The 27,144-nt window shown below is 52.7% G+C and overlaps 4 protein-coding genes across 6 annotated transcripts; 2 read left to right on the plus strand and 2 right to left on the minus strand.

Annotated features, from left to right (window-relative positions):
* The first annotated feature begins 12,429 nt into the window (after positions 1–12,429).
* On the plus strand, positions 12,430–16,304 carry FAM110D (family with sequence similarity 110 member D). Of its 3 annotated transcripts, none has more exons than XM_055398486.2 (2): positions 12,430–12,551; positions 14,308–16,304. In XM_055398486.2, the coding sequence occupies exons 1-2, from the start codon at positions 12,544–12,546 to the stop codon at positions 15,215–15,217; spliced, it is 918 nt and encodes a 305-aa protein (XP_055254461.1). In that variant the 5' UTR covers positions 12,430–12,543; the 3' UTR covers positions 15,218–16,304. The 3 variants fall into 3 exon arrangements, with proteins under 3 accessions (XP_055254461.1, XP_055254462.1, XP_088699812.1); XM_055398487.2 differs by having other exon boundaries at positions 12,449–12,551; positions 14,311–16,304; XM_088843686.1 differs by lacking the exon at positions 12,430–12,551 and adding an exon at positions 14,104–14,126 and having other exon boundaries at positions 14,311–16,304.
* A 487-nt stretch (positions 16,305–16,791) lies between these two features.
* On the minus strand, positions 16,792–20,616 carry C2H1orf232 (chromosome 2 C1orf232 homolog). Its single transcript, XM_088843689.1, has 4 exons — positions 20,533–20,616; positions 18,968–19,051; positions 18,761–18,858; positions 16,792–17,196 (listed from the first exon to the last, which is right to left on the minus strand). The coding sequence occupies exons 1-4, from the start codon at positions 20,614–20,616 to the stop codon at positions 16,920–16,922; spliced, it is 543 nt and encodes a 180-aa protein (XP_088699815.1). The 3' UTR covers positions 16,792–16,919.
* Positions 20,617–21,968: 1,352 nt separating this feature from the next.
* Positions 21,969–22,945, plus strand: ZNF593 (zinc finger protein 593). Its single transcript, XM_088841707.1, has 3 exons — positions 21,969–22,260; positions 22,500–22,562; positions 22,656–22,945. The coding sequence occupies exons 1-3, from the start codon at positions 22,061–22,063 to the stop codon at positions 22,795–22,797; spliced, it is 405 nt and encodes a 134-aa protein (XP_088697833.1). The 5' UTR covers positions 21,969–22,060; the 3' UTR covers positions 22,798–22,945.
* A 75-nt stretch (positions 22,946–23,020) lies between these two features.
* On the minus strand, positions 23,021–23,820 carry ZNF593OS (ZNF593 opposite strand). Its single transcript, XM_088841710.1, has 2 exons — positions 23,704–23,820; positions 23,021–23,426 (listed from the first exon to the last, which is right to left on the minus strand). Exons 1-2 carry the CDS (start codon positions 23,818–23,820, stop codon positions 23,280–23,282), a joined length of 264 nt encoding a protein of 87 aa, XP_088697836.1. The 3' UTR covers positions 23,021–23,279.
* Positions 23,821–27,144: the final 3,324 nt, after the last annotated feature.

The following is a 27,144-nucleotide window of genomic DNA, read 5'->3' on the forward strand; positions in this document are numbered from 1 at the left end:
ATCTCTTTGTCTGTCCCCACTGTCTATCCCTACTTCACTGTTTTAACTGCCATAGAATTAAATAAACCATCTCTTAAGCTCATGCTTGTCACACAGAAAGTGCTTACTAGATGTTAGTGATAGCAGCAGCTTATTGTGTAACTTTGGTCAGGCCACTCAACCTGTGAGCCTCAGCTACCACTTTCAAAAGTGGCCATAATAATAAATTATTTCCCCAAGTTTCTTTGCAAATGGAATGAGTGTAATGTTTGTGAAGATATTTCTTGAAATATGGAGGAAAACATAAATGAAGGAATCATGGCTCTCACCAGTTAACTGGTGTTACAAAGCACCAAGTGTCGAGATAAATAACATCAGAGCACTCAGCAGGTAGAGCAGCCGTGCTAAGGACGTCCAGAGGGTGCACCGTTATGCTAAGCAGTGGTGTGGAACCACTGCTGTTGGAGCTGAGAGCAAAGCTGGCAGATGGAGGCCAATCAGGAAAGCTTCTAAAAGGGCGAAGGCTGCCCTCTGGTGGATATTGTTGTTCAGTCACTCAGTCCTTGAAAGCCGGTGTCCACCACAAACGACCCGGAGTCCTCAAATTCACTGCCCCGTACACATTCAAGGAGCAGCTCCTTCAGGAGTCCTCTGGTCCTCTTCCTGAGGGAATTCAGGAAGGAATGTTAGTGGGAAGAGCCACAGCTCCCACCACTGCGGCCTCTCTGGTGATCTCCCGCCTCCGCTACCCATTCCACATTCCCCTCAAGCCTCAGCGACCATGCAGTGGCTCACTTGGTGGCATGATCCAGACCCTCAGGGTGCCTGAGCCCCTGGTCACCATGCCCTTCTCAAGCCAGTTTATCTTCGTTGTTATTACTGTTATTGTTCAGCTGTTCAGTCGTGTCCAACTCTTTGTGACCCCGTGGACTGCAGCACGCCAGGCTTGCCTGTCCTTCACCATCGCCCAGAGTTTGCTCAAACTCATGTCCATTGAGTCGGTGATGCCATCCATCCATCTCATCCTCTGTCACCCCCTTTCCCTCCTGCTCTCAATCTTTCCCAGCATCAGGGTCTTTTCTAATCAGTCAGCTCTTCGAACCAGTGGCCAAAGTATTTGAGCTTTAGCATCAGTCCTTGCAATGAATATTCAGGGACCTTACCTGGTCATTTACAGTTACAGCTGGACTGGGGACTACCGAGAAGCAGTCAAGTAAATCATCTGGGATCCACAGTTATTCCTCCATGCCCCCATGGAGCAGCCTATTCGTAATCAGGTTGAACACTCCTGCCAGGATAGTAACCTCGCTTCTTGACTTCTGGCCCCTGGATACAAGGAGTCCAAAACACCCAGGAAACAGACGTAACTTTTTTGGGCAAAATTGTGTCCCCTTTGAGAACCAGGACCCTTAACCTGCAGAGCGACCAAGCTGGTAAGTAGGAGGTCTCCAGGGGATTATCAGAGTAAGTGGAGTCATTCGTGCTTCACCCCCCTGGTTCATGTATGCCTGTATTCTTCCTTATAGGGACATAGCACCATGAAGGTCTTTGATTCAACCCATGCTTTGGCTCCCCTGGAGAAGGAAATGGCAACCCATTCTTGCCTGGAAAATTCCAAAGACAGAGGAACATGGCGGGCTACAGTCCATGGGGTTGCAAAAAGTCGGCCATGACTAAACACATCAGCACATGCTTTGGAGCAAGTACTACCCGTCACAGTTCCATCTGGGCTAGAACTACTTTATACCTTCACCTCTCTCAGTCACTAGATGTGGGCCACCCCCCAAGAGGATGTGACCTTGGGGAGGGGGACTCCCAGCAGCTGAGACAGACCTGAAGGAAGTGACAGCCATAGGCATCAACTAACTGCAACTAACTGGTGGGGGCAGTGAGCCCTCCCCCGAGGGCTCATTATGCGTAAAGGACTCAGATTATCCACATGTCCCTTCCCCTCCCCCCACCAACCCACACACATTTTTCTTTAAACTTGCTGTCCCCACGGTCCCAAGATGATAGACTAGTTCTAAGAATCACATCCAGAGAAGCAAAGGGGCATTTTCCTCCAGTGTCTCCTTGAGAGTGAGGAAGCCCTTCCGAGGACCCTTCATCAGACTTCCCCTCTTGTGTCACTGACCAGAAGGAAACTGCATGGTTCTGGAAGGGCTTCTAGGGCCTAAAATTCATATCACTCTGGTCCCAAGGCCCATCCTCTCAAGAAACTCTCTGGTCCCCTTCACAGTCCTTCCAGGGGCTCTTCAGAATTCATTCATGAAATGAATGTGTTGAGCACCCACTGGGCACTAGCTACTGTTCCAGGTGTTTGGGATATATCAGTGAACCAAACAGAGATTCCTGCCTTTGCGGAATTTACATTCGTGTGTGTGTGTGTGTGGTGGGGGTTGGGGGGGCGGATATTTATGAGCACAAACAAGTAAATTATTTGGTATGTTAGAATGTGATAAGTTTTTTTAGAAGTCAAGAAGCAAAGAAAAAGTGATGTGCTGTGTTCATTCTTAAGCTGTGTGCAACTCTTGCAACCCCATGGACTGTAGTCTACCAGGCTCCTCTGTCCATGGGATTTTCCAGGCAAGAATACTGGAGTGGGTTGTCCTTTTCTCCTCCAGGGGATCTTCCCCACTCAAGAATCAAACCCAAGTCTCCTGCATTGGCAGGTGGATTCTTTACCACTGAGCTGCCTGGAAGCCCCAAAGGAAAGTAGAACAGAGTAAAAAGGATCAACATGTACACCCTACTATATATAAAACAAATAACCAACAAGGGCCTACTGTATGGGCTTCCCTGGTGGCTCAGAGGGTAAAGCATCTGCCTGTAATTCAGGAGACCTGGGTTTGATCCCCGGGTCGGGAAGATCCCCTGGAGAAGGAAATGGCAACCCACCCCAGTACTCTTGCCTGAAAATATTCCATGGACGGAAGAGCCTGGTGGCTACAGTCCATGGGATCACAAAGAGTTGCACACGACTGAGCAACTTCACTTCTCACCTACTGTATAGCACAGGGAACTCTACTCGATACTCTGTCATGACCTATGTAGGAAAAGAATTTTAAAAAGAGTGGATATGTGTATAGCAGATTCACTTTGCTATACAGCAGAAACTAACATACCATTGTAAGTCAACTATACTAAAAAAAAAATAATTTTCAGAAAAGGATTGGGAATGCTGCAGAAAGGGGCTGACTGACTTAGCAAACAGTCAGGGGAGGTCTCACCGGATGAGACATCAGTGAAGGCCTAAACGGAGTGAAGAGGCATCAAAGCGGAGACTAGAGAAAGGGCATTCCAGGCAGAGGGTCAAAGGCCCTGAGGTGGATGTAGTCAGTGTGTTCAAGGAACAGGCCAGAGGCCAAAAGTACCTTGGGCAAAGTGAGTGAGAGGGAGAAGAGCAGGACATCCGGTCAGAGAGCCAGCAGGGCCAGGTCATGGAAAGCCTTGCAAGTCAGTGAGGACTCTGGCTTTCTCTCGAGTGACACGAGGAGACTTTTTTTCCTGGGATTTGAGCAGATAAAGTGACAGGATTGACTTAGGTTTTTAAAGGACTGATCAAATTGTTATGCTGAGAGTAAACTATTGGGGATGAGGTGAGAAGGGAGACTTAGGGAATTCCCTGGTGGTCTAGTGGCTAAGACTTCACCTTCCAAGGCAGGAGGTGTGGGTTCGATCCCTAGTTGGGAAGTTAAGATCCCACACACCTCTCAGCCAAAAAATCAGGACTTAAGACAGTAGCATATTCAATAAAGATTTTTTAAATGGTCCACATTTTAAAAAATCTTTTAAAAAAGAAGAAAAAGGGAGACTTACAGACTATTGCAATAATCCAACTAAGAGATGGTTCTGGCATGGACCAGGGTGGTCAGAGTGGAGGAAGATAAAAGTGATTAAATCTGGAGAGTTTCCATGGTGGTCCAGTGGCTAGGACTCCACGCTCCCAATGCAGGCGGCCCGGGTTCAATCCCTGGTCAGGGAACTAGATCCCACAGTGTCACAACTAAGACCCAGCATAGTCAAATATATAAATTAAAAAAAAAAAAGATTAAATCTCATGTCTTCTGAAGGTGGAGCCAGCAGATGTTGCTGATAAATGAGACATAGAATGTAAGACAGAGAGAGATGCCCAAGGTCACTCAAAGGTTTTGGCCTGAGCAATTAATTAGAAGGACACAGAGATAGACAGGGATCTCCTGAGAAAGGCAGTGGTGAGAGAGAGATGAGGGAACAGGACAGAGATCAGTAGTTTAGTTTTGCATGCATTGATGCTTGGGTTCCCAGATATTAGCATCCACTCAAAGCTATTGTTTAGTAATCCCTAAAAGGTCTGGATTTCCCCGTCCCCCTTTCTTGGAGGAAGCATACAGTTGTGGCAGTGCCACGAAATCCTCCCTGCAGGGACCTGGCCTCCTAGGACTTCAGGTCTGTGAACCGGCTTAGACGAGGAAATTAGTTGACAGGTTGAGATGCTCCATTGTGACCATTTAAGGTAGACTTCTGGCCATAAGACATGGTTTTGTTGGCACTGTTGCTGTCGTTTTCCTGTTATGTAACTCTATCATATTTATTAAGTTGCTTATCTGTTTCATTGCTAGAGACACTGATCAAAGATCGCTGCAAGCCAAAAGTTCTAATTATCACTTCATCCTGCCACAGGGAACAGTGTCTCTGGCAGTTCGGTCACTTATCCTGTATTCCTCTAGGATCCTATCACCTCCAGTGAAGTCAGGGAGCCCATTTCAGGGGCGCCTCTTTCAATATCCAAACCACAGAGGACATCTACCATAACACTTTTCAAGGTTACTGATGCTGCTGTCTCTCATGCTTATTTCAACACCTGGGTGAAAAACTACCCTCTGAGTCCCCTTGGGAATGTCCTTGGTGGGAATAAGGGAGTATGTTCAATTTCATGTGCTAAATTTTCTCCAACCTTCCTATCTTTTTAATATTTATTTTTATTTATTTGTTTACTTGACTATGCCGGAGTTGTATCACACCAGATCTTGGCTGTTCATTTCAGCATGTAGGATCTCTCTTTTTCAGTTGGGTCATGTGGAATCTAATTCTCCCACTGGGGAGGGAATCCAGGCCCTCTGCATTGGGAGCACAGAGTCTTATCTACTGGACCACCAGGAACGTCCCAACATTCCTGTCTTTTTAGACATCAGACACATTCACCAGGTAAATGCTGATATCTCAGCCTCCCTGAATACAGGTCAAGATGAGTACTAGGTTCAGTCAACTGAATAAGCCAACTATGAGAGCTACTTTCAGCTGCAAGAGATAACATGTTAAATCTAAAGTCTCCAGGAAGGGCACTCAGAGCAGCAAAGCCAGCCTGAACCAATGTTGCAGTCTTTCCTCCCTGACTCCACCCCAGCTCTACAGAGTTAGAGTCTCCAAGGGTGGAGGCCTAATGTTGGTCTTGTTAACAAGCATCCCAGGGAGTTCCTTAGGGGCCCAGTGGTTAGGACTAGGCGCTTTCACTCGCCAAGGACCAAGGGTTCAATCCCTGGTTGGGGAACTAATATCCCCCAAGCTGCCCAACATGGTCAAAAAAAGAAAAAACCAAGCATTTCAGGTAAACTTCATGGACCAAACTGGAATCCACCCTAGGAATTGTTCTGGGGAACCACTGTTCTAATCCACTTTCCTTCTTTTAACACATCAGAACCTAAGGCCAGATAGAGGAAGTGACTTTCTCTGGACCAAAAGTGAGTTCATGTCCAAGTCAAGACCATAACTCTGGCCTCCTGACTCTTTATGGGAACTTCTGCTGCTCTTCTAGGCCAGCTTTACCACAAACCTGGAGGGGTCTGGTCAGCACACCTGAGGAGTTAGGTTGGAGATGGGTCAGAATGGTGGGCAAACCAAGGCTGCACCTATTCAATGCTACAGGCACTGTGAGGAAGGCACCTCGTTTGGAAAAGAATGATGGGTTTCCTTCTGGTTGACTTTGGTTGTGACTAAAAAATCAACCCCATCAAAAAAAAAAAAAGTGTACTGGCTTACACAGTGTAAAGCCCATATGTAGGTTTGCTTTACACATGACAAGATATGGAGGCTCCGCTCATCAAGGGTGGTTTTCACTGTCTCTGCTCTCTGTTGACTCTGTCCTCGGGCAGACTGTCCTCTCAGGGATCTGTCTGCCCAGGTTTCTGCACAGCAGAGAAGAGAGGGAAGCTTTGTGCCAGCCATTGAAGCAGGAGTCCCTCAGCTATAATCAAATTAAACGAAGTGCTGTAAGCCAGAGGGATGTGATAGATTTTTTGACCGAGACCTAGGTGAAGGGCCCCTCTGAGCCACGCGGCCCCACTCTGGGAGCACAGGGACTGAGAGTGGCAGGAAAAGTGTCCAAGATCAGGGCGGGAGAAAGACGAGCAACCGCTGAAAGGCATGGAGTACAGACGTCCCCAGGCCCGGGAACGGTGGGGAACCCGACAGTGGCCATGGCGGAGGTGACAGTCATAATCCAGCGGTGATACTAAAGTGTTGGTTATAATGCTGGTGATGCGAAAGGTGGTGTTTGCAATGTCCACCTCCTGGGGTGTCTGCCCAGCCTTCAAACTCCACCTTCTCTGGGAATTGCCCTCCTCACATAGAAAAGGGTATGTCCCAGACTTCCCTGGTGGCCCAGTGGTTAAGAATCTGCCTGCCAATGTAGGGGACACGATCTCTGGTTTGAGAGGACCCTACATTTTGTGGAGCAACTAAGCTCATGTGTCACAACTACGGAGCCTGCGCTCTAGAAACTGGGAGCTGCAACTCCTGAGCCCACGTGCTGCAACGACTGAAGCTCGCACATGTAAAGCCTGTGCTCTGCAACAAGAGAAGCCATTGCAATGAAAAACCCACACACAGCAACAAAGAATAAGCCCTTGCTCACCACGACTAGAGAAAGCCTGCTCAGCAACGAAGAACCAGCCCAGCCAAAATTAAATTAATACATATTTTTAAATAAAAATAAATAAAAGGGTATGTTAACATCAGGGCTTCCCCAGTGGCTCAGAATCTGCCTACGATGAGGGAGCCGCAGGAGACGTGGGTTCGATCCCTGGGGTCGGGAAGATTCCCTGGAGGAGGGCATGGGAACCCACTCCTGTATTCTTGCCTGGAGAATCCCATGGAGAGACGAGACTGGCGGGCTACACAGTCCATAGGGTCGCAAAGAGTGGGACAGGACTGAAGTGACTTAGCATAGCTCGGAATGTTAATATCAAGTATGTTCAGTGTGATACAGGACCTCCGTGACCATAGCTCAGTGCCACCATTACAAGTGGTCAGAGATGCTCCTGCCCATTAGGGGGTCCTTGATATCAAAAGTACCACAAAAGTCATTTATTAAGGACCACATGGGCATCTGCCACTTGGGACCCAGTGCTCCGCGCTGCACAGAGTAAGGCATAACCCTCAACATCTGCTCAGATCTAACTGCACTCGGCCCCGGGGAAATAAATGCTTTTCTCCACGTCTCCTGCCTTGTCCTCCAAACAAAAGACGGTTGCATCCCAGTGCCGGTAGGTTTGCACTGCTGCTGAAATTGCCGACAGCCACTGCCTGGAGTGTGGGGGAGACTGGCGAAAGCCCTTAGGTAAGAGAAAATACAAATTAATTAGCTTGTCAAATCCTTCCTCTCAGAGCACATTAATGCACAGATTCGTGCGTAAGGGGGTATTGTTTCCGAGCAAGGGCTCAGCATCCATTTTCTTGCTTCACTTCGTGTTCCAGCGGGTAGCATGGTGTTTGCAATAGTAGCATATGATGGCTGAGGAACATTCTGCAATGTTAAACAATACATTTTGCACTTAAATTTGTAAATTCAGGCAAGATATTACATGCAAGAAGCCTGGTGACAATTCTATACTGTTATGAATTTAGACGTTGTTGTATGAGATGGTAACAATTGTGATGCAAGAGATAGGGATTTATATAATGCCATTACAATAAATTGTAATATGTTCTATGCTAATAATAATTTATCATATACACACCATTTAAATGTTTTCACATGTCATGTAACATTCATAGCTCATCTCTAAATTTAAATATTGTTTTAAGAATTTTATTTTTTTAAAAAAGAATTTTTTTTCAATTCTAATTGCTAGTACCTCCGCACATTAAAGTTTCCCCAAATTGAAATTTAAAAAAGCCAAAAAAAAAAAAAGACTGAAGATTGTTTAATTAGGCATTACTATCAGTAGAATACAAATTATGTGAAAATTTAATTATAGCAACACAATTGATCATTTTGCTGAAATCAAAGCAAGAAAAATAGGTTTTATAGAATGAAGATATAATAATATATGAATTATCGCATCTTTGTTTTTTCACTCATCTAATATTGCTGCTCCTTTAACAAAACACCTGTACATCCTTAATGGTAATTAGATACAGTCATCTTTGGTACTTTGCTGACATTCTCTGTATAAAAAAGCAAAACAAAACATTTTCAGAGTATCTTTATGAAGGTGTATTTGTCAAAGTAGGAGAATAGATCTGTCACTGCTTTCTGGGAGAAGCCCCTGATTCCCTTCCACGTGTTCCTCTATTTCCCTTAGTGGAGACTGGATGCTTTTTGCTCCTGGTGCTCTGTCTGAAGGTGAAAACGGTGGTGGAAGGTGGAATGCTGGAGATGGGGGGAAGGATGATGACCAAGGAGTAGTAGGTGAGTAAGGCTGGAGCAGAGTGCCGGCGGGGCCTCCCTCCTTCCAGTCCTGGCTCAGGGTCCTGAAGACGAAGTCCTGTCCAGACAACAGATAAGCGAGGCAAGCGGACAGGCGGGCAGGGCGGGCCGACTAGCCCGACCCGAGGCAGGCCGGGCGGCTCGGCCGGGCAGAGCCGGCTCCAGAGTCCCAACTCTGCCCTCTGCAAGCCGCGTGCCGCTAGGTGAGCCACTCGGCCCCCTCTCTGCCTCGGCTCCTCGCTGACTTCACGCAGGGTTTTGTAAGGAGCAGGTGGGGTACCCCTGAGAGTCAGACCCGGAGCCGAGAGCCTAGAACAGAGCAATCGCTCGGTCTGGCTTTTGTTCTTCCAGCTCTAGGTTGTCAGTTCCTGACAGCAGAAACCCGATTTTCTTCCCGTGGTTCATTGGCGACTTGTAGGTGCTCCGGGGGAAAAACGTTTAAGGACACCTCCCTCGGAGGGAGGGGGCGCGGGCGCCGGGCTATTGTTGCGGCCGAGATTCTTTCCGAAACGGAAAGCCCTGAATCAGGGGACCGCGGCTCCAGCCTCTGCGGGGTCGCCCGCGGCCGGCGGAGGCGGGGCGGGGGCGGGGGTAGGGGGCCGCTCCCGGGGGTGCGGGGCGTCGCGGCCGCCAGCCTGAGCCCCGCCCTCTCTCCCTGAGCCCTCCACGTTACATCGAACCCCGTGCCCTGCTCTGACCGCCCCCGCTTCTCTCACCGAGCCTGCCTTTGCGCCGTGTCACCGTCCTCTCACGACCTCTCCCCGCTCGCATCCCACCCCCATCAGAAACCCCCTCCAGACCCCAGTCGGTACCCTTCCTCTTTGAAAGCTTCCCACCTCGCCCCAGGGGCAGAGCAGATGCTGCACCCCCTCCCATGGCCCCTGCTTTGTTCATCTTCTGCTACAGCGGCGCTGCTTTGCCCTGGAGCTGCGATCAGTCCTTCACACCTCTGTTCACACCCCACCCCACCCCCCTGCAGCAGGCCGAGCTCCCGGAAAGCAAAAGCCAGGTCTGACCCATCTGCAGGCTCCTGAGCAGAGGGCAGTGTTCAAAACGACTTGTTGAAGGTGGCTGAGGGATTAGGAAAAAAAACAGAGAGAGAGTCGGGCCAGAGGTGTCAGCTAGGTGTTGGACCTAAGAGGTCCAGACTCCTGCCATTTACCAGCACTGAGGCCCCAGGTGCTTTTCTCAAGAACCACTTCTGGCCACACTAAAAGCTGTTTTTTCCCCCCTTTTACACAGAAGGGAACTCAGAGAGGTTAAGTTCTTGCTTCAGGCAACACAGCCAGCCAGAGATGGACCAGGTTTAGAATCAAAGGCACCGACACACATTTCTGCCCCGGGACAGTGTGGATCTGGGGCTTAAAGGTGGATCTGAAGGGTCTCCTAATTCCCAACACTCGCTGGAGCTGTGCCCCCACCCTCCCACCACCCTCTCCTGGAAGGAACCAGTTCTGACTCAGGCCCATTCCCATCTATCCTCATCCTCGGGGTGATCCGGGAAGGAGCTCAGAGTCAGGAAGGAAACGTCCTTCAGATTTGGCCTCCCCATCAACCAAGGCCCTGGCTCTGGGGCGGGAAGGAATCACTTTAGGGCTCTCCCAGGGGACCCACAACCAGAAAGAGAGACGATCTGGTTCAAGTCAAGTGTGGCCAAGACACAGGCAGGGCAGGCAGCTGGAGCCCCGCCTCATGATGTCCACCCCCCACCTCTTAGAGGGCTGACTCTTCCAAGGGCTCTCTCACCCACAAACCCGATCCTGTCTGACCTTGACATCATGACTCTGCTCTCCAGGATCCTGACCTCCTGGGATAGACTACTGTCACCTCTCAGACTGGGAGCTCCTGAGAGCAGGCTCTTTGACCAAGCCCCATCCAGACCCAGGGGGGCAGGGCTGTGTCTCCCCTCTCGGACTGGGACTCCCAGGGCTGGGACTGTGTCTCCCCAACTCTTGACCACTCCTGAGGGGAGGTGGGCTCACTTCCACTCACCCTCGTCAGATGGGGGGCCACTCCAGGGCAGTGACCTGCATTGACTCTGAAGGCCCCTCTTTCTGTAACCTGGTGTCTGTCCAGAGCTGAGAAGGATGCCCCTTGCCTGCCCTTCTTCCCAACCTGGATGCTCCTTTAAGACCAAAAGGATGGGGGTTGTATAAGAGTCAGACACAACAGCCCCATCCTCCCCCTCCTTCTCAGGCCAGGTTTCCTGCCATTGACAGCATCCCAGCTGGGCTCTGCCCAGCCTCATGCTTAACCCCTTCAGGGCCAGATCTCAGGGCTACTGGCCTGCATCCCAACCTTCATCCATAAAACCAGGAGAATGAAAGTCCCTATTTCATTGGGTGGTTTTGAGGATCAAATGTGTTCATCATTGTGTGAAGTCCTTAGAACAGTGCCTAGCATATATCAGTCTCTTAATACATGTTAACTAGTATTCCTCATTGTGTGAACTTGATAAATCATTTCACCTATCTGAGTCTCATTCTCTTCAGCAGTCCAATGGAGAAAATAATAAACCTACTTCTGAAGCATAGTCCTGGGGATGAATTCTGACCATGTACACGAGAGCATTTTGTAGAGCGCTGTAATGACACAATATGGATGGACAAAAAAAAAAAAATACTCCCTTTAACTGGTAATAAAATCCATTACCAGGAGATGGGCCTTGTAGATTTCAGACTTATTACCTTACTTGCCAGGCTGAGGGTGCAGTGGAAAGAGTGGATTTGGGGTTGGAATTAGGTACCCCCAATCCTGTTTCCTTGCCTATCAAGTGGGGTGGTCACCCCTGCTGGGTCTGCTGTTTAGGGTCTTTGTGGGGAACAAAGGAGATCAGAGAACAAAGGCATGAACGTGCTTTACAAACATTAAGAAGTCCTAGAAGGGAGGGAAAGAGATTTGTGAAAAGTGGGGAGGGGTGCAGGGACCCCTTGGCAAGGCCACTAGTCTTGGGGCTCTGGGTGCTGCAGAGTTTGCCCAGTGGGGAGAGAGGAGGAGGTGCGCTCCTGGAAGCAGCATTGTGGGGACAGGACTCCTCCTTGAGAAGTGAGGTGTCAAATAAGAAACTATGCCAGCTCTAGAAGTCCCCGATGGGGGCAAAGAAGGAAGGAGGTCCTTTCCCCAGGCTTGGACCCATCCCTTCATTACCCTCTTCCCAGCCAATTCCATTTGCCATCAGAGGTTCTTGGGCAGAGGCCCCTCCAGTGGGCTCTCTTGTGACCTTCCTGCCAAGACTTGTTGGGAGGGGCTCACCCTGAGTATCTGCAGCACCTCTGTCCCCACTTTTATTTATTTATTTTTTTTGTCCCCACTTTTAGGCTGCAAATTCCTGGCCTCATCCTTAGGGAGAGCAAGCTTGACACCTTCCACACATGCAGGCTAGGGCAGGTCTAAACCTGCTCCAGAGGGAAAAAGCATGGTGTACTAGAACCCTGCCCAGCCTTTCCATCTGAACGAAGAGGATCTGCCAAGGCCCAGCAGAGCAGGCTGACCCCACGTGAATAGCTTGTCCCCACCCAGGCCTCTGGAGGAAGCTTGGGAACCAGAGACCTTGTTTGGGGTGCTGGCTGTGCCCCAAGCTCACTGTGCCTCTATGCAAACCACTTAACCTGCCAGGGCCTGTATGACCATTGGCTAAATACAGAAGCTGGACATGATCCAAGGGTCCTCTCCTGCTCTGAGATTGTGACCAGGAAGGAGTTAACAGAGGCCAGGCTCCAGGTCAGGAAGGCAAGGGTTAATCTGGGGGGTGGAGGCTCTCTTGGCTTTTCCTGTGGAGAGTGAGGTTTGGCTGCCACCAAAGTTACTTCCAGTCCCTGCTGTCCCTCCTGCCTTCAGTCTGGACCTGCCCGGGGACCCTGGCATTCAGCCTCCCCATGCAGAGGTGAGTGCATCCTGAGCCCGGGGCTGGGGTGGGAGGGCACCCAGGCACCCATGGGCATGGAGGCTGGCACCAAGCCAGGGAGCACTGTCCCCCAGCCCGCATCTGTGTCCAGAGTCAAAAGCTTAGGCAAAGTTCGTCAGCCCACAGACCCCAGTGCTGGGAGAAGGTGGGCAGAGGGACAGAGGGCACAAGGATGTCTGCCAGGCTTCTAGGGAGGGAACGTCTGCGGTCGGGCACCAAGGAGCCCAGAAGGCCAGGAAGAGGCAGTGGACAGCAAACTATTTTGGTCCCTGTGTTTAGGAACTTTTTATAGACTCCTGCTCAGGGCTGGGACGAGGAGGGGACAGGAGGGTACCCATGAGGTCAGAGAAGCACGGATCCCTCCTGGGACTTTGGAATCTGACGTGTTGCCAAGTTGAGTCTTTGGGAAGCAGGAAGGAGGGCACTGCCAGGCTCTCCTTGCTGCCTGGGTTCCCAGTCCCCAGCTACCTATGGGCTGACTTACTGGACACTGAGTGGGCGTATGAAAGTGTGTGTGTGTTTATACTCATGCAGGCTGCTCTGGGGTGAGTGGGACTGCTAGAGTTTCTGCTCCAGGACCCCTCACCAGGGCTCCCCTCCCCCCATCCCTGGCAAGGTGTGTTCCTTTGTTGCCTCCAGCCCAAGGTCTCCTCAGCCCCTAGAACTACTGTGTCCCTCTCAGCTGAATGGAGGATGGGAGGAGTAGGGAAACAGAAGTGGGGTGGAGTGTGCTGGGCTGTGTGGGTGGCCCATTCTATTACTGCCAAGGGAACTGTCAGCTCTTGATTTACAATCCCTCCGGGCCCCCTTCCCCAGCAGAAAAGGGAGGTGGAGGAGAAGGGTCATGGGGGTCTCAGGGTGAGGGACCCAGAGGACAGGTTTCTGGGAGTACAAGTTCCTGGGAAGAATTAGTGGAAGGAAATTTTTAGTGAGGTAAGGGGCCCATCTCTCGCAGAAATCGCTTGGTGTTAAGGCAGCAAGAATAGAAGCAAAACATAGAGGAAAGTTCTGACAGGCAAGTGAGAGATTCAAACTACACAGCAAGAGACCTGTGTTCCAGTCCTGGGCCCAAACTCTCAGTAAGAGAGTTTTCTCTTCTATGAAATGGACGTGCAAGGGGCAGACAAGGTGATGTTTACACGTTGGGCCTTTTGGAATTCCCTTCGAAGGAGCACAGAGTGAGTGGCAGATAGTGGCTGAAGTGACGTGGTGACCATCTCCCTCTTTTTCCCTGATGGCCCTGCCGGGCCTGGGCAGGGCAGTTGGCTGCAAGTACTGGAGGCTCCTACCCTGTGGTTATGTCCCTGACCTCTCCGCTTGGGGGCGGGATGGGTGGGACCTGCTGGAACCAGCGGGTGGCTGGGAAGCCTCCTTGTCTTGGACTCAGAGTTGCTAGGTTGGGAAGAGGTATTTTTTCCGGTTGAGGCTACTTTCGGGAACCAGGCCGGGGAACAGCCCCATTTCCTTTTCCAAGGGTCCAGCTTGCTGATGCCTGCTTAGCATGGCCCTGTGGCCAGAATGGGGCATGCTCAAAAGGGCCTATGTCTCTGGATGGTCAGAAAGTCCCTGCCCATTGTCCTTGAGGGATCAGGGAAGGGATACCTGAGCCTCTGCCCCCTAGGCATGGCACCTGGCTGACTTGCATGGGGGAGGGGTGGCTGGATGACCTTATTCCCAGGAATGCCTTCAGGAGAGTCATCTCCTACTCTCCCTCTGACCATTCCTCTTTCCCCAGCAGGTCCCAGGGAGCCCCAGCCAATTGCTCTCAGTTCCTTTACTACCTGCCTGCCTCCAGTGGCTTATGGAGCACTGTCCTGCCCAGTTCTGCTAAAATGCTCCTGGCCTCTCCCTCCACCCCGTCCCGGGGACGGACCCCCAGTGCCGTGGAGAGGCTGGAGGCCGACAAAGCCAAGTATGTCAAGACGCACCAGGTGATCGCGCGACGCCAGGAGCCGGCTCTGCGTGGGGGTCCCGGGCCGCTCACCCCGCACCCTTGCAACGAGCTGGGCCCCCCTCCATCGCCCAGGACGCCCAGGCCCGCCCGCCGGGGCAGTGGCAGGCGACTGCCAAGGCCTGATTCCCTCATCTTCTACCGCCAGAAGCGGGACTGCAAGGCTTCGGTGAACAAAGAGAACGCCAAAGGCCAGGGGCTGGTGCGGCGCCTCTTCCTGGGCAGCCCCCGAGACGTCGCCTCGAGCAGCGCAGGCTCATCGGAGCGATCCGCGGCTCCCGGGGGTTGGGCCGCGCCCCAAGATGCCCCGGAAGCGGCGGGAAAGCGGGCATTGTGCCCCACGTGCTCGCTGCCCCTGTCGGAGAAGGAGCGCTTCTTCAACTACTGCGGCCTGGAGCGCGCGCTAGTGGAGGTGCTGGGGGCCGAGCGCTTCTCTCCGCAGAGCTGGGGCGCCGACGCCAGCCCCCAGCCCGGAACGTCGCCGCCGCCGGGCTCCGGAGACGCCAGCGACTGGACGTCCAGCGAGGGCGGCGCAGATCGCCGGGACGGTGCGGAGGGCGGCGGCTCAGAGGCGGCGGGCTCGGAGCGGGACGGGCGCCCCCAGGTGTCGGTGGTGGAGCGCAACGCGCGCGTCATCCAGTGGCTGTACGGCTGCCAGCGCGCCCGCGGGCCGCCGCGCGAGTCCGAGGTGTGACCGCCGCCGCTCGGGGGCCGGCTCTCCTGGAGTTGGGGTCCGGGGAAGGGCAAGGAGCGGGCGCGGGGCTGGACCCGGGCAAGGGCAGGGACTCCCTGCCTCACGCGTCGAGTGCTTTGGGACAAGCCCTTCCCTCTGGATCGTGGCGTCCATCGTGAACCTTCGGAGCTTGGGACCTAACGGTCCGAAGGCCCTTCCCAGCGCAGACTGAGGACGGGGAGGGAGCCGGCCTCGCCGCCCCTGTGCAGGCCGGGAGGCGAGTGAAGACTGGGGTGGGAGATCAGAGAACCTGCTGAATAAAGCCAAAACGTTCTTTAACGGACTCGGAAGGTTGGATTACAGGGCAGATGCGCGAGGGTTTTGGATTGTGGCTTCCAGACTGACTGTGTGACCCTGGGCCAGCACTCCGCCTCTGGGAATCGCAGCGACACCTCCTCGGTTGATCAAAGTATTTTTGAAATGGTCACAAAGCGCTTGGCAAAGTTGAGGAAGTGCTAAGTAAACGAAGCCTCTAGGACCACTACCGATTTAGTATAATACTAACAGTAACACTATTATGCGGAGAAGGCAGTGGCAAGCCACTCCAGTACTCTTGCCTAGAAAATCCCATGGACGGAGGAGCCTGGTGGGCTGCAGTCCGTGGGGTCGCTAAGGGTCGGACACGACTGAGCGACTTCACTTTCGCTTTTCACTTTTCACTTTCACACATTGGAGAAGGAAATGGCAACCCACTCCAGTGTTCTTGCCTGGAGAATCCCAGGGACGGGGGAGCCTGGTGGGCTTCCGTCTATGGGGTCACACAGAGTCGGACACGACTGAAGTGACTTAGCAGCAGCAGCAGCAGCAACACTATTATGATCATCTCTGCCACTGACCGCCCCCTACCACAGGGGTGGAGTCCAAACTATTTTCGGGAATTAGCGCCTTTGGGGAGTTTGGGGGAGGGGTCTGCTCTCAGAAATCTGGGGTTCACTAGTCCCTGAAGGCCCCCATTCCTGGAGTTTTGCTGCCCATTTTGGTTACTAGGTATGAAGGGCTGAAATGTAGTGGATCCAGAATCAGGATAATAAAGGACTTTTCAAACCAGGATTTTGCCAGCCTGCCGCCTCACCGCATCACTGCCTTTCCCCTAAAACAAAGTCACCTGTTTTCCTCACCCGTTCACACCTTCGTCTTTATTCCCTTCCTCTTCCTTTTAGCTGGGTTACCCTCCCCTTCCATAAGATTCCATACATGCGTTCTCTAGCTCTCTCTCAGGAACTCCTGCATTTCCCAGCCGGCCTCATCTCCCCTGAGCTCCCAAGTACAGCCTTATTTTTGGGCCTCAACTTATCACCTTGTGTGGGACCCGCTGGCAGTCTGGGTTCTCTTGTTAGTCCCTGACCTTCCCCTAGCACAGGGACAAGGCCACAAGCAAAGTGTGTCGAGTTAAAAGCGGCTGGAGAGGGCGGCAAGACTTGTCCATACTGGTAAATCGAATACAATCTGTCCTGATACCAGGGTTGTCCCTGGTCGTTTTTCTCCCTGTAGGTTTGAGGGGGCAGAAAGCGAGGGCCGCTCCAGCTGGACCCGGGCCTGAGGTTGCCCACCCCAAAGCAGCCTTCTCCATCCGGACATAAAAGCACGCGGTCACCGGAGGTGTCAGGCCAGGTTTTTATCGAGGAAGGGGAGGAGAGGGCGCCCAGTTCGGCCAGCCGGCCGGCTAGTCGCCCTTGGGCGCTGCTTTCACCCTCATCTCGGCCAATTTGTGGGTGAGGAAGCCCCACTTGAAACCGGCCACGGGATCGGCTTCGCGCGGCTCGGGGCGCTCGGCGGCCTCGTCCCCGGCTTCGGGGTCCGGCTCCGGGGTGGGCTCCGCTCCGCGCAGCATGGACGCGGCGGCCGCCTGCTGCTGCTGCCACCTGCTGGCGAACGCGTCCCAGAAGCCGGGCCCGCGCGCCTCGGCCGCCGCCTGCGGGGCGGGCTGCGCAGCCAGCGGGCTGCGGGAAAGAGGCGGGGTCAGGGGCGGGCCGGGAGGCCCAGGAGAAGCCGAAGGACAGGAGGCGGGGTCAGGGGACCTGTCGTGGGGCCAGTGGGGCCCGGGCGAGGTCGAGGGCTGGGGGTGTGGGCTGGGAGAGGGGAGACCCGGGAGACTGGGAAGAGGTCAGGGTCTGGAGGCGAGAGGAGTACCCAGAGGCACTGGGAAAGGGGTCAGGGCTTTAGGTGAGGCGGTCCAGGCTTCCCTGGTGGCTCGGCAGGTAAAGAATCCGCCCGCAATGCGGGAGACCTGGGTTTGATCCCTGGGTTGGGAAGATCCCCTGGAGAAGGGAACAGCTACCCATTCCAGTATTCTGGCCTGGAGAATTCCATAGACTGTATAGTCCATGGGGTCGCAAAGAGTCAGACACGACTGAGCGACTTTCACTTTCACTGGGAAAAAGGGGCCGGGATCAGGATCCGTGGGGAGAGAGCCGGGCTCAGGGACTCAGGGTAGGTACTCGGGGAGAGGGAGGCTGCGGGAAGGTGGGGAGGAGCCCTGAGAGAGGAGCGGGCGCAAGGAGGTGGTGGTGGGACCCGAAGGGAAAGGTTAGATCTGGGGGGAAGGGGCGCGGTCAGATTCTGGAGGCGGTCCTCGGGGAAAACCCGCAGAGCCCGGGGGAAAGAGGCGGGGCGGGAACAGGGGTCTGGTTTCCCGGATGGAGGGAAAGAGGGTCCAGAAAAATGGGGGACGCCGGGGAGAGGACGGGTGCAGCGACCCCGAGGAAGAAGGGCCTAGATCAAAGGCTTAGGGCAGAGGGAGACTCTGGAGGTAGTAAAGAGATGTTGGGAAGGGCAATCAAGGCGTGGTGACGAATCTTGAGGTAGGGAGAGTCGACGGGCAGGAGACAGAAAAGGAACCCGGGGCGGGTCGGGAGAACCCTAAAGAAAGGAACAGGGCGGGTGTCAAAAGGGAAGTGTGACTGGGCTGGAGGAAGGGCAGAAATGGAGTGTGTCCCAGAACAGAGCTGGGGGGAGACCAGACCCTGGATCTGACCCTGTGGCCCCCAGCATCAAGGACCTGCTAAGACAGGGGTTCCTAAACTATTACCCTCAAGTCCTCAGGGAGCTCGCTGAAAATATAGATCCCGGGCCTCAGCCAACACCCGCTGAATCACAATCTTTGAAGGAAGGTCTGGGAATCTGTGTCTGTCTCAAGTTCCCTGGGAGGATGAGGGTTTAGACCAATACTTTAAAACCACTGATCTGAACCACTCTCTGTTTCAAACACCTAAAACTTCTCTCCTGGTTTCCCTTATTCTAGGGAGGTGACCCCTCCCACGTGGATGGGGAGAGACACCATAATACCTTCTAGCATCTCAATCCCAACAGCTGGTAAATTCCTTCCGAGATCTAATCTAATCTCCCAGATTGGCCTCTTTCCTGCTGACAGAGAGAGAAACAGGAACAGCTAGGGGCTGGCCCTCCCCAGTCCTCCATGGTCAGAAAGACAAAGCAAAAGGAAAGGACGTGGGAGAAGAGGTCCCCAGGTCTGTTGCAGACGGCCTCCCCGAAACACACACGTACTGGTCAGCACAGGGCTCTGGTGGCAGCAGCTTGTCTTCATCTTCTTTGTTAAACAGAGACGACATCGTCAGCCAACCTTTCACCCCAACTCCCTGAACCTGGGACAGAGGGGCTGAGAGTCAAGGAGGGCCCCAGCACACCTCCCAGGACTCCACAGAGGCTTCTGCCCAGCTCCCCAGGGTTGGGGCGGAAAAAAGGAGAACTCACCCGGCGGGCCAGCTGTGCCATGGGGTTGAAGCCCTCTTCAGTGGGTTCTGCCATCTCAGACTCCACTAACACTGGGTTCTCCTTCTGGGACACAAGACCCCCACCCAGTATGAGAGAGGCCCCAGAGGAATACGACCTCCCTTCCCTCCTGCCAGCCTGATGCACACAGACCAGGCACGCCCTCCAAAACTGCACACAGGTGTTTGTACCTCTATGCAAAACTACCTGTCATACACATTACCTGTAGAGTGGATCCTTGCAGACACCTTTGCACTCACATACCTGCCCACCCACAGACACATTCATACACACTGCGAATCACATGGACAAAGGCTTGCGTGCCAATGTAGACACACACCTGTACATGAGTGTGCCTCCATATGGCTACAGCTCTTCACCTGTATATGGATACCTGTGCTGTGAGGCACTTACCCAAGGATGCTCATACAGTTCACACGTGCTCTTCCACAACGAAGACAGGTGCGTGGAGGCCCACTCAGCACATGAAACTTCTCCACCCATCCACAGACACTAAGACACAGATGCACACACACACCCAAAGACGCAGACCATACAAATGTAATACCTGTGAATGCTTCCATAGTCTTCTGCCCCAATGGTGTACACCTGAAAATGCCTATAACCTGTTCACACACACACCTTAACTGGGGATTCCACACAGACATCAATCCCTCTACTGACCCACAGACACTTCTGCACAAGGTCAGCCCTGGACACCAACCTGTGTATACGTACATTTATTCACACTGACATACACACACCCTAGAACCAATTCCTGCCTCTGCCGTGTCTATTTGTGTAACTGCCATCCCTGGTGGCTCAGATGGTAAAGAATCCACCTGCAATGCAGGAGACCTGGGTTCAATCCCTGGGTTGGGAAGATCCCCTGGAGAAGGGAACAGCTACCCACTCCAGTATTCTTGCCTGGAGAATTCCGTGGACACAGGAGCCTTGGCAGGCTACAGTCCATAGGGTCACAAAGAGTCGGACACAAGTGAGTGACTTTTACTTTCCAGAGGTAAGACTCTTTTCAAAAACCTTTTTTTTTTTTAATGTCAGAACGAACGTGGTCCAAGTAATGGCTCTGATCTGATGCTGCTACAGTGACCCTCAGTGTAACAAATGCTGCTTCCCCTGCCACCGGTCCCAGGGGCTCCCTTCCTCTCAAAGCAAATCATCCCACTTCTGCTCAGCTCTGCCCATTAGAAATGTGTGTCAAACTGAGTGCATCTATGTGGGTACTGCCCATGGGTCCTAAAAGGATCCCTTCCATGTGGTAGCCCTTGAGATCTTTAGAGACACTGAACACTCCTCAGGTGCCCCCCCCCCCAAGTCTTTCCTTCTTCTTTGGTTTTCTTGAATGTCTTGACTTTCTGACACTGCACCATGCCACTGGTCATCCCTGAATTGCCAGTTGCTTCCACACAAGTCAATGTCTCTCTCTCCCCTTCCCTCCTCAGAACTAGTCCCTAGTCCTTCTTTGTACCTTTCACCCCTGCTGCCCCTCTACCCGTGCCCCACCCAGCAAGCAGGATGGCACCCACCTCCTCTGCAAGGTCCTCCTCAGACTCCCCACTCAGGGTCTGTAGCACTTTGGACTTGTAGGTTTTCCAGAAGGCCTGGCTCATGGCTGCATGGGAAACAGGCCTGGCACCCAGGCACGGGAAGTTGGTGGTTCAGGGGGCACCCAGTGGGTCTGGCTCCAGGAACCTGGTGAGTCTTGAGAGCCTGTCCCAAGCATCAGGTGACCTCATTAAAGATGCACCAGCCTCCCCAGATGGCACAGTGCCCAGCAGGCGAACCCGATCCAAAAGAGTCTGTGGTGAGACTCAGCTTCTGCCACTTCAGCCCCTTATCTTGACCCATATTTGCAAGAATAATAAAAACATAATGATGACATCATACTTCACAGAAGCCTCCTTCCTGGGTCTAGGAATTCTTGAATTTGATTATTTGCAAAGGCTCCAGAAAAATTCTTTTCCATTCACAAATTCTCTTTACAAAGTCTTTGGGCTCAGGACCCACAGTGGTGCCTCTCCGCCTATAGCCATACCAGTTGTGCCCTCACAGGGCCATGTCCTCAACAGGGCCCTGCCCTATATCTGCACTCAGCCTCTATGGTGTGGAGTGGGAAGGCCCCAAGGCTCCCAGTGGGTGCCCTGGGCTTACATTTCACCGCTTTGGGCTGGAAACCGATTCCTCTCCCCAGGGATGCACGTGCTGGTCTCCCTGTTTCCTGGCAACAGGTTCCAAAGAACTGGAGCCCCTGAATTATTGCTGAGTTCCTGTGGTCAACCTGGAAGGAAAAAGGCACCTGGCTCTGATGCATGGGGAAAGGCTCTCTGGCCCTCTCCCCAGTCTGAGCACACACCATCTAGGCTGATCTTTCCCTTTGATGCCAGCCCATGCCTGAGAGTCCAGGGCTCAGAGCAAGGGGTCAAAGAGGGGAGGTCCTTCTGTGAGAATCTCAAGCTGACCCCCTTGAGTCTCTGACAGGACGCCTGAGCACTGTGATCTCTGGGAAGAATAACTGGGGAGGGGTTTCAAATGGCAAGGACTTTCTTAAGGACCAGAGGTATCTCAGCAAGCCCTGTGGGAGCCGGGATCCCAAACGTCTTCACTCATTCATTTATTCATTTATTAACATCACAGACATTTTTCAGTGCCTCCCAGAGATGCAACATTATTCCCCCCCTCCCCTCAACCGCGGAATCTAAGATGGGGGAACCAGGAAGGTGTGGCAAGGCCAGAGGACGGCGCTGAAATCGGTTGGGCCAGGCTGGATGGGCTTGGCCAGGGGACCGCCGAAATGCCCGCAGGGCTCACACCACCGAGCCCCCTCCAGTGACCAAAGAGGACGCTTGTTGGGGCCGGATCTCGAGCTCAGTCACTGACATCGACGACCGCCTGGGGGCGCTCGAAGCGCGACCCGCGCGAGTGACGTCATCAGAGGCGGTCCGGTGGAGCCCTACCCGTCCCGGAACGTCATATGACGTCATCGAGCCGTCCGGAAGCGCCCCCACGTGTCCTCCCACCTCGGTTTTGGGACCTCTGATCCTGCTGTCACCCACCATGGGTCGCTCCCGCCGGACGGGCGCGCACCGAGCGCACTCCTTGGCCCGCCAGATGAAGGCGAAGCGGCGGCGGCCGGACCTGGATGAGATTCACCGCGAGTTGCGGCCCCAAGTCGCCGCACGTCCCCGGGCCGACCCAGGCTCTGAACCCGATCCCGACCTGCCAGGGGGCGGCCTACATCGCTGTCTGGCCTGCGCGTGAGTTCCGGCCAGGCCCAGGCCTGAGGAGGAGAAGGGTCCGCGGTACGGGCCGGGGATGTGAGGTCCGGGCCCGGGGTGTGCAGGGTTTCCTCTCTTGGGACCCGTGTGGGTCTGCCGGCCTCCCATGCCTTCAAGCCCGGAGCCTAGCGTCAGCGAATGAGCTGGGGTCAGGGAAATAGGCCTACCTGAGAGGCATCACCTTTTAACTCTCCTCCCTACCCACCTCATCCCTACAGGAGGTACTTCATCGATTCTGCCAACCTGAAGACCCACTTCCGATCCAAGGATCACAAGAAGAGGTATGAAGGAGCAAGGAGAGGATTGCTGGATGTGTTGCCGGGCAGACAGAGCTTGCGTCTGGTCAGCTTTCAATTCCTTTTCTTTTTCCCCAGGCTGAAGCAGCTGAGTGTGGAGCCCTACAGTCAGGAAGAAGCGGAGAGGGCAGCGGGCATGGGTTCCTATATTCCTCCCCAGCGGCTGGCAGTACCCACAGAAGTATCCACTGAGGTCCCTGAGATGGACACATCTACCTGACCTGGCCTGAGGATGCGAGGCAGAGGAGCTGCCCTTGGACAGTGGTACAGGGGCCAGGCTGGGAGAGACTGTGCCAATCTCTTGGTTTGGGGAGTGGATGGCCTCTTCCAGATTCCCTCCCTACCAATAAAAGAAATGGATAAATAGGGCTTGCCTCTGACTCACTAACCTCCAGGCCACTCTTCCAAATTCAAGCCCTGTAGAGATTTCTCTACTACTCCTGTGTGCAGGGCCCAGAGTGTTTACTCCCTGCTTGATTCAGCCTTAGCGCGTGTATCCTTGCCATCCCTCAGGGGTCCTGGCATCTGTGCTGAAGACCCCCTTTGGAGCCCAGGTGTGTGTGGGGTGGTGGGTAGGATCAGGTTTATACTCTTTTGCTTACAATGAGGGCAGGGAGTGCCCCCCAGGAAACGAAAGAAGTTGGCTCCCGAGATTGTAGCCCCTGTGCATCCAGGGGCCGAGGTGAGAGGCTGCCTGCTTCGTCATGGAGCCTGTGGTGGCCGCCGCTGCCCCACCATCTTCCAGACAGCATAGCAGGAGCCGCCCAGCCCGAGGACAGCCAGCACTGCAGCCACAATCCCCGCCAGCGGACTCCGGGGCTCTGCCTTCAGCTCCCCGGCTATCTGCATCTGGAGATGTACAGAGGGTCCACCTGAGGGGTCAGTCGAGACTGCTGGGGAGGCGGGTGGGGTGGAAAGGGGCTGAGAAGCTACAGCTGGGGAAGGAGGTATGGATGCCATCGCTGCCCCAGGGAGATTCCACCCCAATCCCTCTCGCTTCACTGCCCATCTGGGCCCTGGTTGCTCAGGCGGCTGGGAACGTGACAGTCTGGTGACTGGGTATCATCCCGGCTATGGTAAGGGGCAGACGGGGTCGGTGCTGGAAGCCATCAGTTGGGGTGCTTACCTGTAGCACTCGGAAGTAGCCAGGGGTCAGGCGTCGAAATCTCATGGTGGGTGCCGCTCGTCTCCCAGATGTCCTATGGGGTGAAAGCCGGAATGAGGACCGGTGGCATTCGTTCATGATACCAAGAGGCGGAAATCAGGGCATAGAGGTTCCTGACTCTCATTCATGAGAGAGCCTTGCCCTCAGAGGATGCTCACCAGTGTCTGCCTTCCCAGGTCTGGCAGGGGGCGGGGCAGCTAGACCTTTAAATCTGTCCCTTCCCCCGCCAGCCCTCCCTGCCAGCCTTAGGAGCAGCTGTCAGGAGAGATCAGCATCAGGCCTGAGCAGCTCCTCCCCCTCCCACTGCCAGGGAGGCAGGAGAGGCCTTGCCTAGCAGTGTGGACAAGTCTCAGGCCTGGACCAGGTGTGGGAGGGCCTCCCCAGCCCTGGTCTTGGCCCTGTCCCTGCCTCAGGTAATTGGATGTCACCTGTCAGCTCTCAGCAGAGGAGGGGTTGGGTACCTTTAGCACCCCTTCCAAATAGGGGCAGGCCTTTTTCACTTGATTTCTCTTAGATCAACCACATTTATCTCGGGGAAAGGCACATTTCACCCCTTTCCCCAAGATGGAGTTCCTCTAGGAACGTCCCTCCTCAGCTTGAAGACAATAAGAAAAGATCTGCATCTACTGATTGAAAAAGCTGTTCAAGGTGTGCTAAGAAAAATAGTAGCTGATTGGCAATTTCCTGGTGGCCTAGTGGTTAGTATTCTAGGCTTTCGCTCTTGTGTCTCGGGTTCAATACCTGATCTGAGAACTGAGATCCTGCAAGACCTACAAGTGTGGCCAAAAAAAATAACTGACTGTGCTGGACATTATTCTAAGCACTTTACGTGTATGATTTTATTTGGCATTGATTATCTCCTAAAAATGCAGAAAAGTGTATTTGCTGAATCTCATGTAGAGTGTCTGCATATAGTATAGATAGAAGGGAAGAACACCCAGAAAACTTAACAGTGGCCCATTCTGGGCGATGGGATGGGAACCTGCTGGGAAAAGGACACATCCTCTTTCCATTTGGGCTTCTCTGGTGGCTCAGCCAGTAAAGAATCTGCCTACAATGCAGGAGACCCATGTTCGATTCCTGGGTTGGGAAGATCCCCTGGAGAAGGAAATGGCAACCCACTCCAGTATTCTTGTCTGGAGACTTGCCAGTATTCTTGCCATGGACAGAGGAGCCTGGCGGACTATAGTCCATGGCATCGAAAAGTTGGGCAGGACTGAGCAACTAACACTTTCACTTTCCTTCCACTCAATGAGCTACTATTACCTTTGACATTTTTGCAGCAAATAAGTTCAAAGACCTTTTATAAACTCATAAAACTACCTTCAAAATAGAAGCTGCAGACTTTCCTGGTGATACCATGGATAGGAATCCTCCTGATAATGCAGGAGACAGAGGTTCTATCCCTGGTCCAAGAAGATCCCATCTGCCGTGGAGCAACTAAGCCTTTGTGCCACAACTGCTGAGCCTATGCCTAGAACCTGTGCTCCACAAGAGAAGCCACTGCGGCAAGAAGCCTGTGCACTGCAGCTCTATATTAGACCCCACTCTCAGCAACTAGAGGAAGTACGTGCAGTGGACACCCAGTGCAACCAATAAATAGTTATTTTTTAAATCCTGATTTAAAAATTGAATAACATAGAAGCCACTATTTCCCATGCCTCTAACTTTCCAGCCCTGTCAGGTGCTCCAGGCGGGGGCGGGGTGGGGGGCAGTAAAGGCAGCAGTATGGCTGTTAGGTCCCCAGGCCTTTTCCGGGAGGATCTGAGTACAAGTGGTGAGTTCAGGGAGGGCAGGCTGGCTGGCGCCTCACCTCTAGATCACGTGCCAGCTCAGGGTAGGTGTTTGATGAAATCAGGATGATGGAGATACGTCTGTTTATTGGAGCATCACAGGGAAGCTAGTGTGGGAAGAGGGAAAAACATTGAAGGAGCAAACAGCACAGAGGAGGGTTAGAGGGACACGCCGAGTGCAGGGGAGGAGGACCTGAGACCAAGGACAAAGCCAGAAACATGAGGGCCGGGCTGCAGAGTTGAGCCTGCTGGTTCACAAATGAGGGAGCAAGGCCTCGTGGGGACCTGGCGAGCTGGCGTCCCCTTGAAGGAAGCAGCTGACAATCTGCACTCATGCTTGATGCCACGTGCGAAGATAGAATGGGGTCAATAGAGCTGGCCAAGTTCCAGAGGACTCAATTTGTATGTGAAATTGTTAAAGGATAATTAACACACACACATACCACATGGACACCCGTGGACCAAATTCAGACTTTGGATCTCTGACGATTCAGTTCCTGACAGGCTTTGGAGGCACTGGTAGAGAGTCCAAATTAGGTGACACGGAGGGGGCAGCGCTCCCAGGCCCCTCTCCACAGAATTAAAGCAGTAATAACTCAGATCTACCTCATGTTTCAGATTTCAAATATTAAAAGACATCCTCAGAGCTAAGGTCTAATTCCCTCCCTGCTCTTCTAGAGATGAAGAAACAGTTTCAGAGAGGTGTAAGAGGTGGACTCAATCACATAGCATATAGAAATGATTTTTTAAAATTGACGCATGGTTGATTTACAATGTGGTGATTTCAAGTGTACAGCAAAGCGATTTTTATAAATACAGAATATAAGAATATATATATTCAGACTCTTTTTTCCTTACAAGTTATTATAAAATATTTAGTTTTCTGTGCTATATAATAGGTCCTTGCTAGTTATCTGTTGTATACATAGCCATGTGTATGTTAATTCTAAACTCACATGGAACTGATTCTGGCTGATTCCAAAGTCCTGGGTGTTCCCTGGCCTGGGATGATAATGATGATGACAACAGCAGACACAGTATGTGTCTGACATTGTTCTAAAAGGAAAGCTCTTAACCTGGGCTTCCCATCCCATCAACTTGGATGGCAAAAAAAATTATATATTTATTTCCACTGACCTGTAACCAAAATTTACCATCTCCTTCTTTATGGATTGAAGTATTAGCAGTATCTGTGTTTTTGTCACCAGTAGACGTCAAAGATATTTTGATATCAAATTGTAGTTATCACAAGTATCTCAAAATGTTACTTATGCTCATTAACAATTTCAAAATGCTGACAGTTATTAACCCACTGCTAAATCACACTCTATTTCAGACGCTCCTAAAACAGAGATGCCATTGACTGTGGCCAGTAGAGGGTTTGTGGCCTAATTGTGAATCCACCTGCTCATGCATTAGTGACTCAGATTCTCAGTCTCTCACATGCCCTATCTGTAGTTGTTTGCTGACCAATAGGTGTGAGGAGGTGAGTCAGAGACCACCCCCACAATTCAATGTTATTCATGCTGAGTAACAATACACTGATACCATTAGAAAAGGAAATTTTAATTTGCCAGTCCTGCTATTGATACATATTAAATGCATATTA

The sequence above is a fragment of the Moschus berezovskii genome, chromosome 2 (assembly GCF_049115385.1).
Source record: "Moschus berezovskii isolate FMDL1 chromosome 2, NW_MosBer_1.0, whole genome shotgun sequence".
NCBI lineage: Eukaryota > Metazoa > Chordata > Mammalia > Artiodactyla > Moschidae > Moschus > Moschus berezovskii.

Excerpts from the sequence above, each read along its gene's own strand:
- C2H1orf232 (XM_088843689.1), bottom strand. The coding sequence starts at position 20,616 with ATGAGCCAGGCCTTCTGGAAAACCTACAAGTCCAAAGTGCTACAGACC. Across the intron at positions 19,052-20,532 it reads AGGAGGACCTTGCAGAGGAG|AAGGAGAACCCAGTGTTAGT; the intron begins GTGGGTGCCATC and ends CTTGTGTCCCAG. Across the intron at positions 17,197-18,760 it reads CCAGAGCCCTGTGCTGACCA|CCCGCTGGCTGCGCAGCCCG; the intron begins GTACGTGTGTGT and ends TCTTTCCCGCAG.
- ZNF593 (XM_088841707.1), top strand. The coding sequence starts at position 22,061 with ATGGGTCGCTCCCGCCGGACGGGCGCGCACCGAGCGCACTCCTTGGCC. Across the intron at positions 22,261-22,499 it reads CATCGCTGTCTGGCCTGCGC|GAGGTACTTCATCGATTCTG; the intron begins GTGAGTTCCGGC and ends TCATCCCTACAG. Across the intron at positions 22,563-22,655 it reads TCCAAGGATCACAAGAAGAG|GCTGAAGCAGCTGAGTGTGG; the intron begins GTATGAAGGAGC and ends CTTTTTCCCCAG.
- ZNF593OS (XM_088841710.1), bottom strand. The coding sequence starts at position 23,820 with ATGAACGAATGCCACCGGTCCTCATTCCGGCTTTCACCCCATAGGACA. Across the intron at positions 23,427-23,703 it reads GCTACTTCCGAGTGCTACAG|ATGCAGATAGCCGGGGAGCT; the intron begins GTAAGCACCCCA and ends GTACATCTCCAG.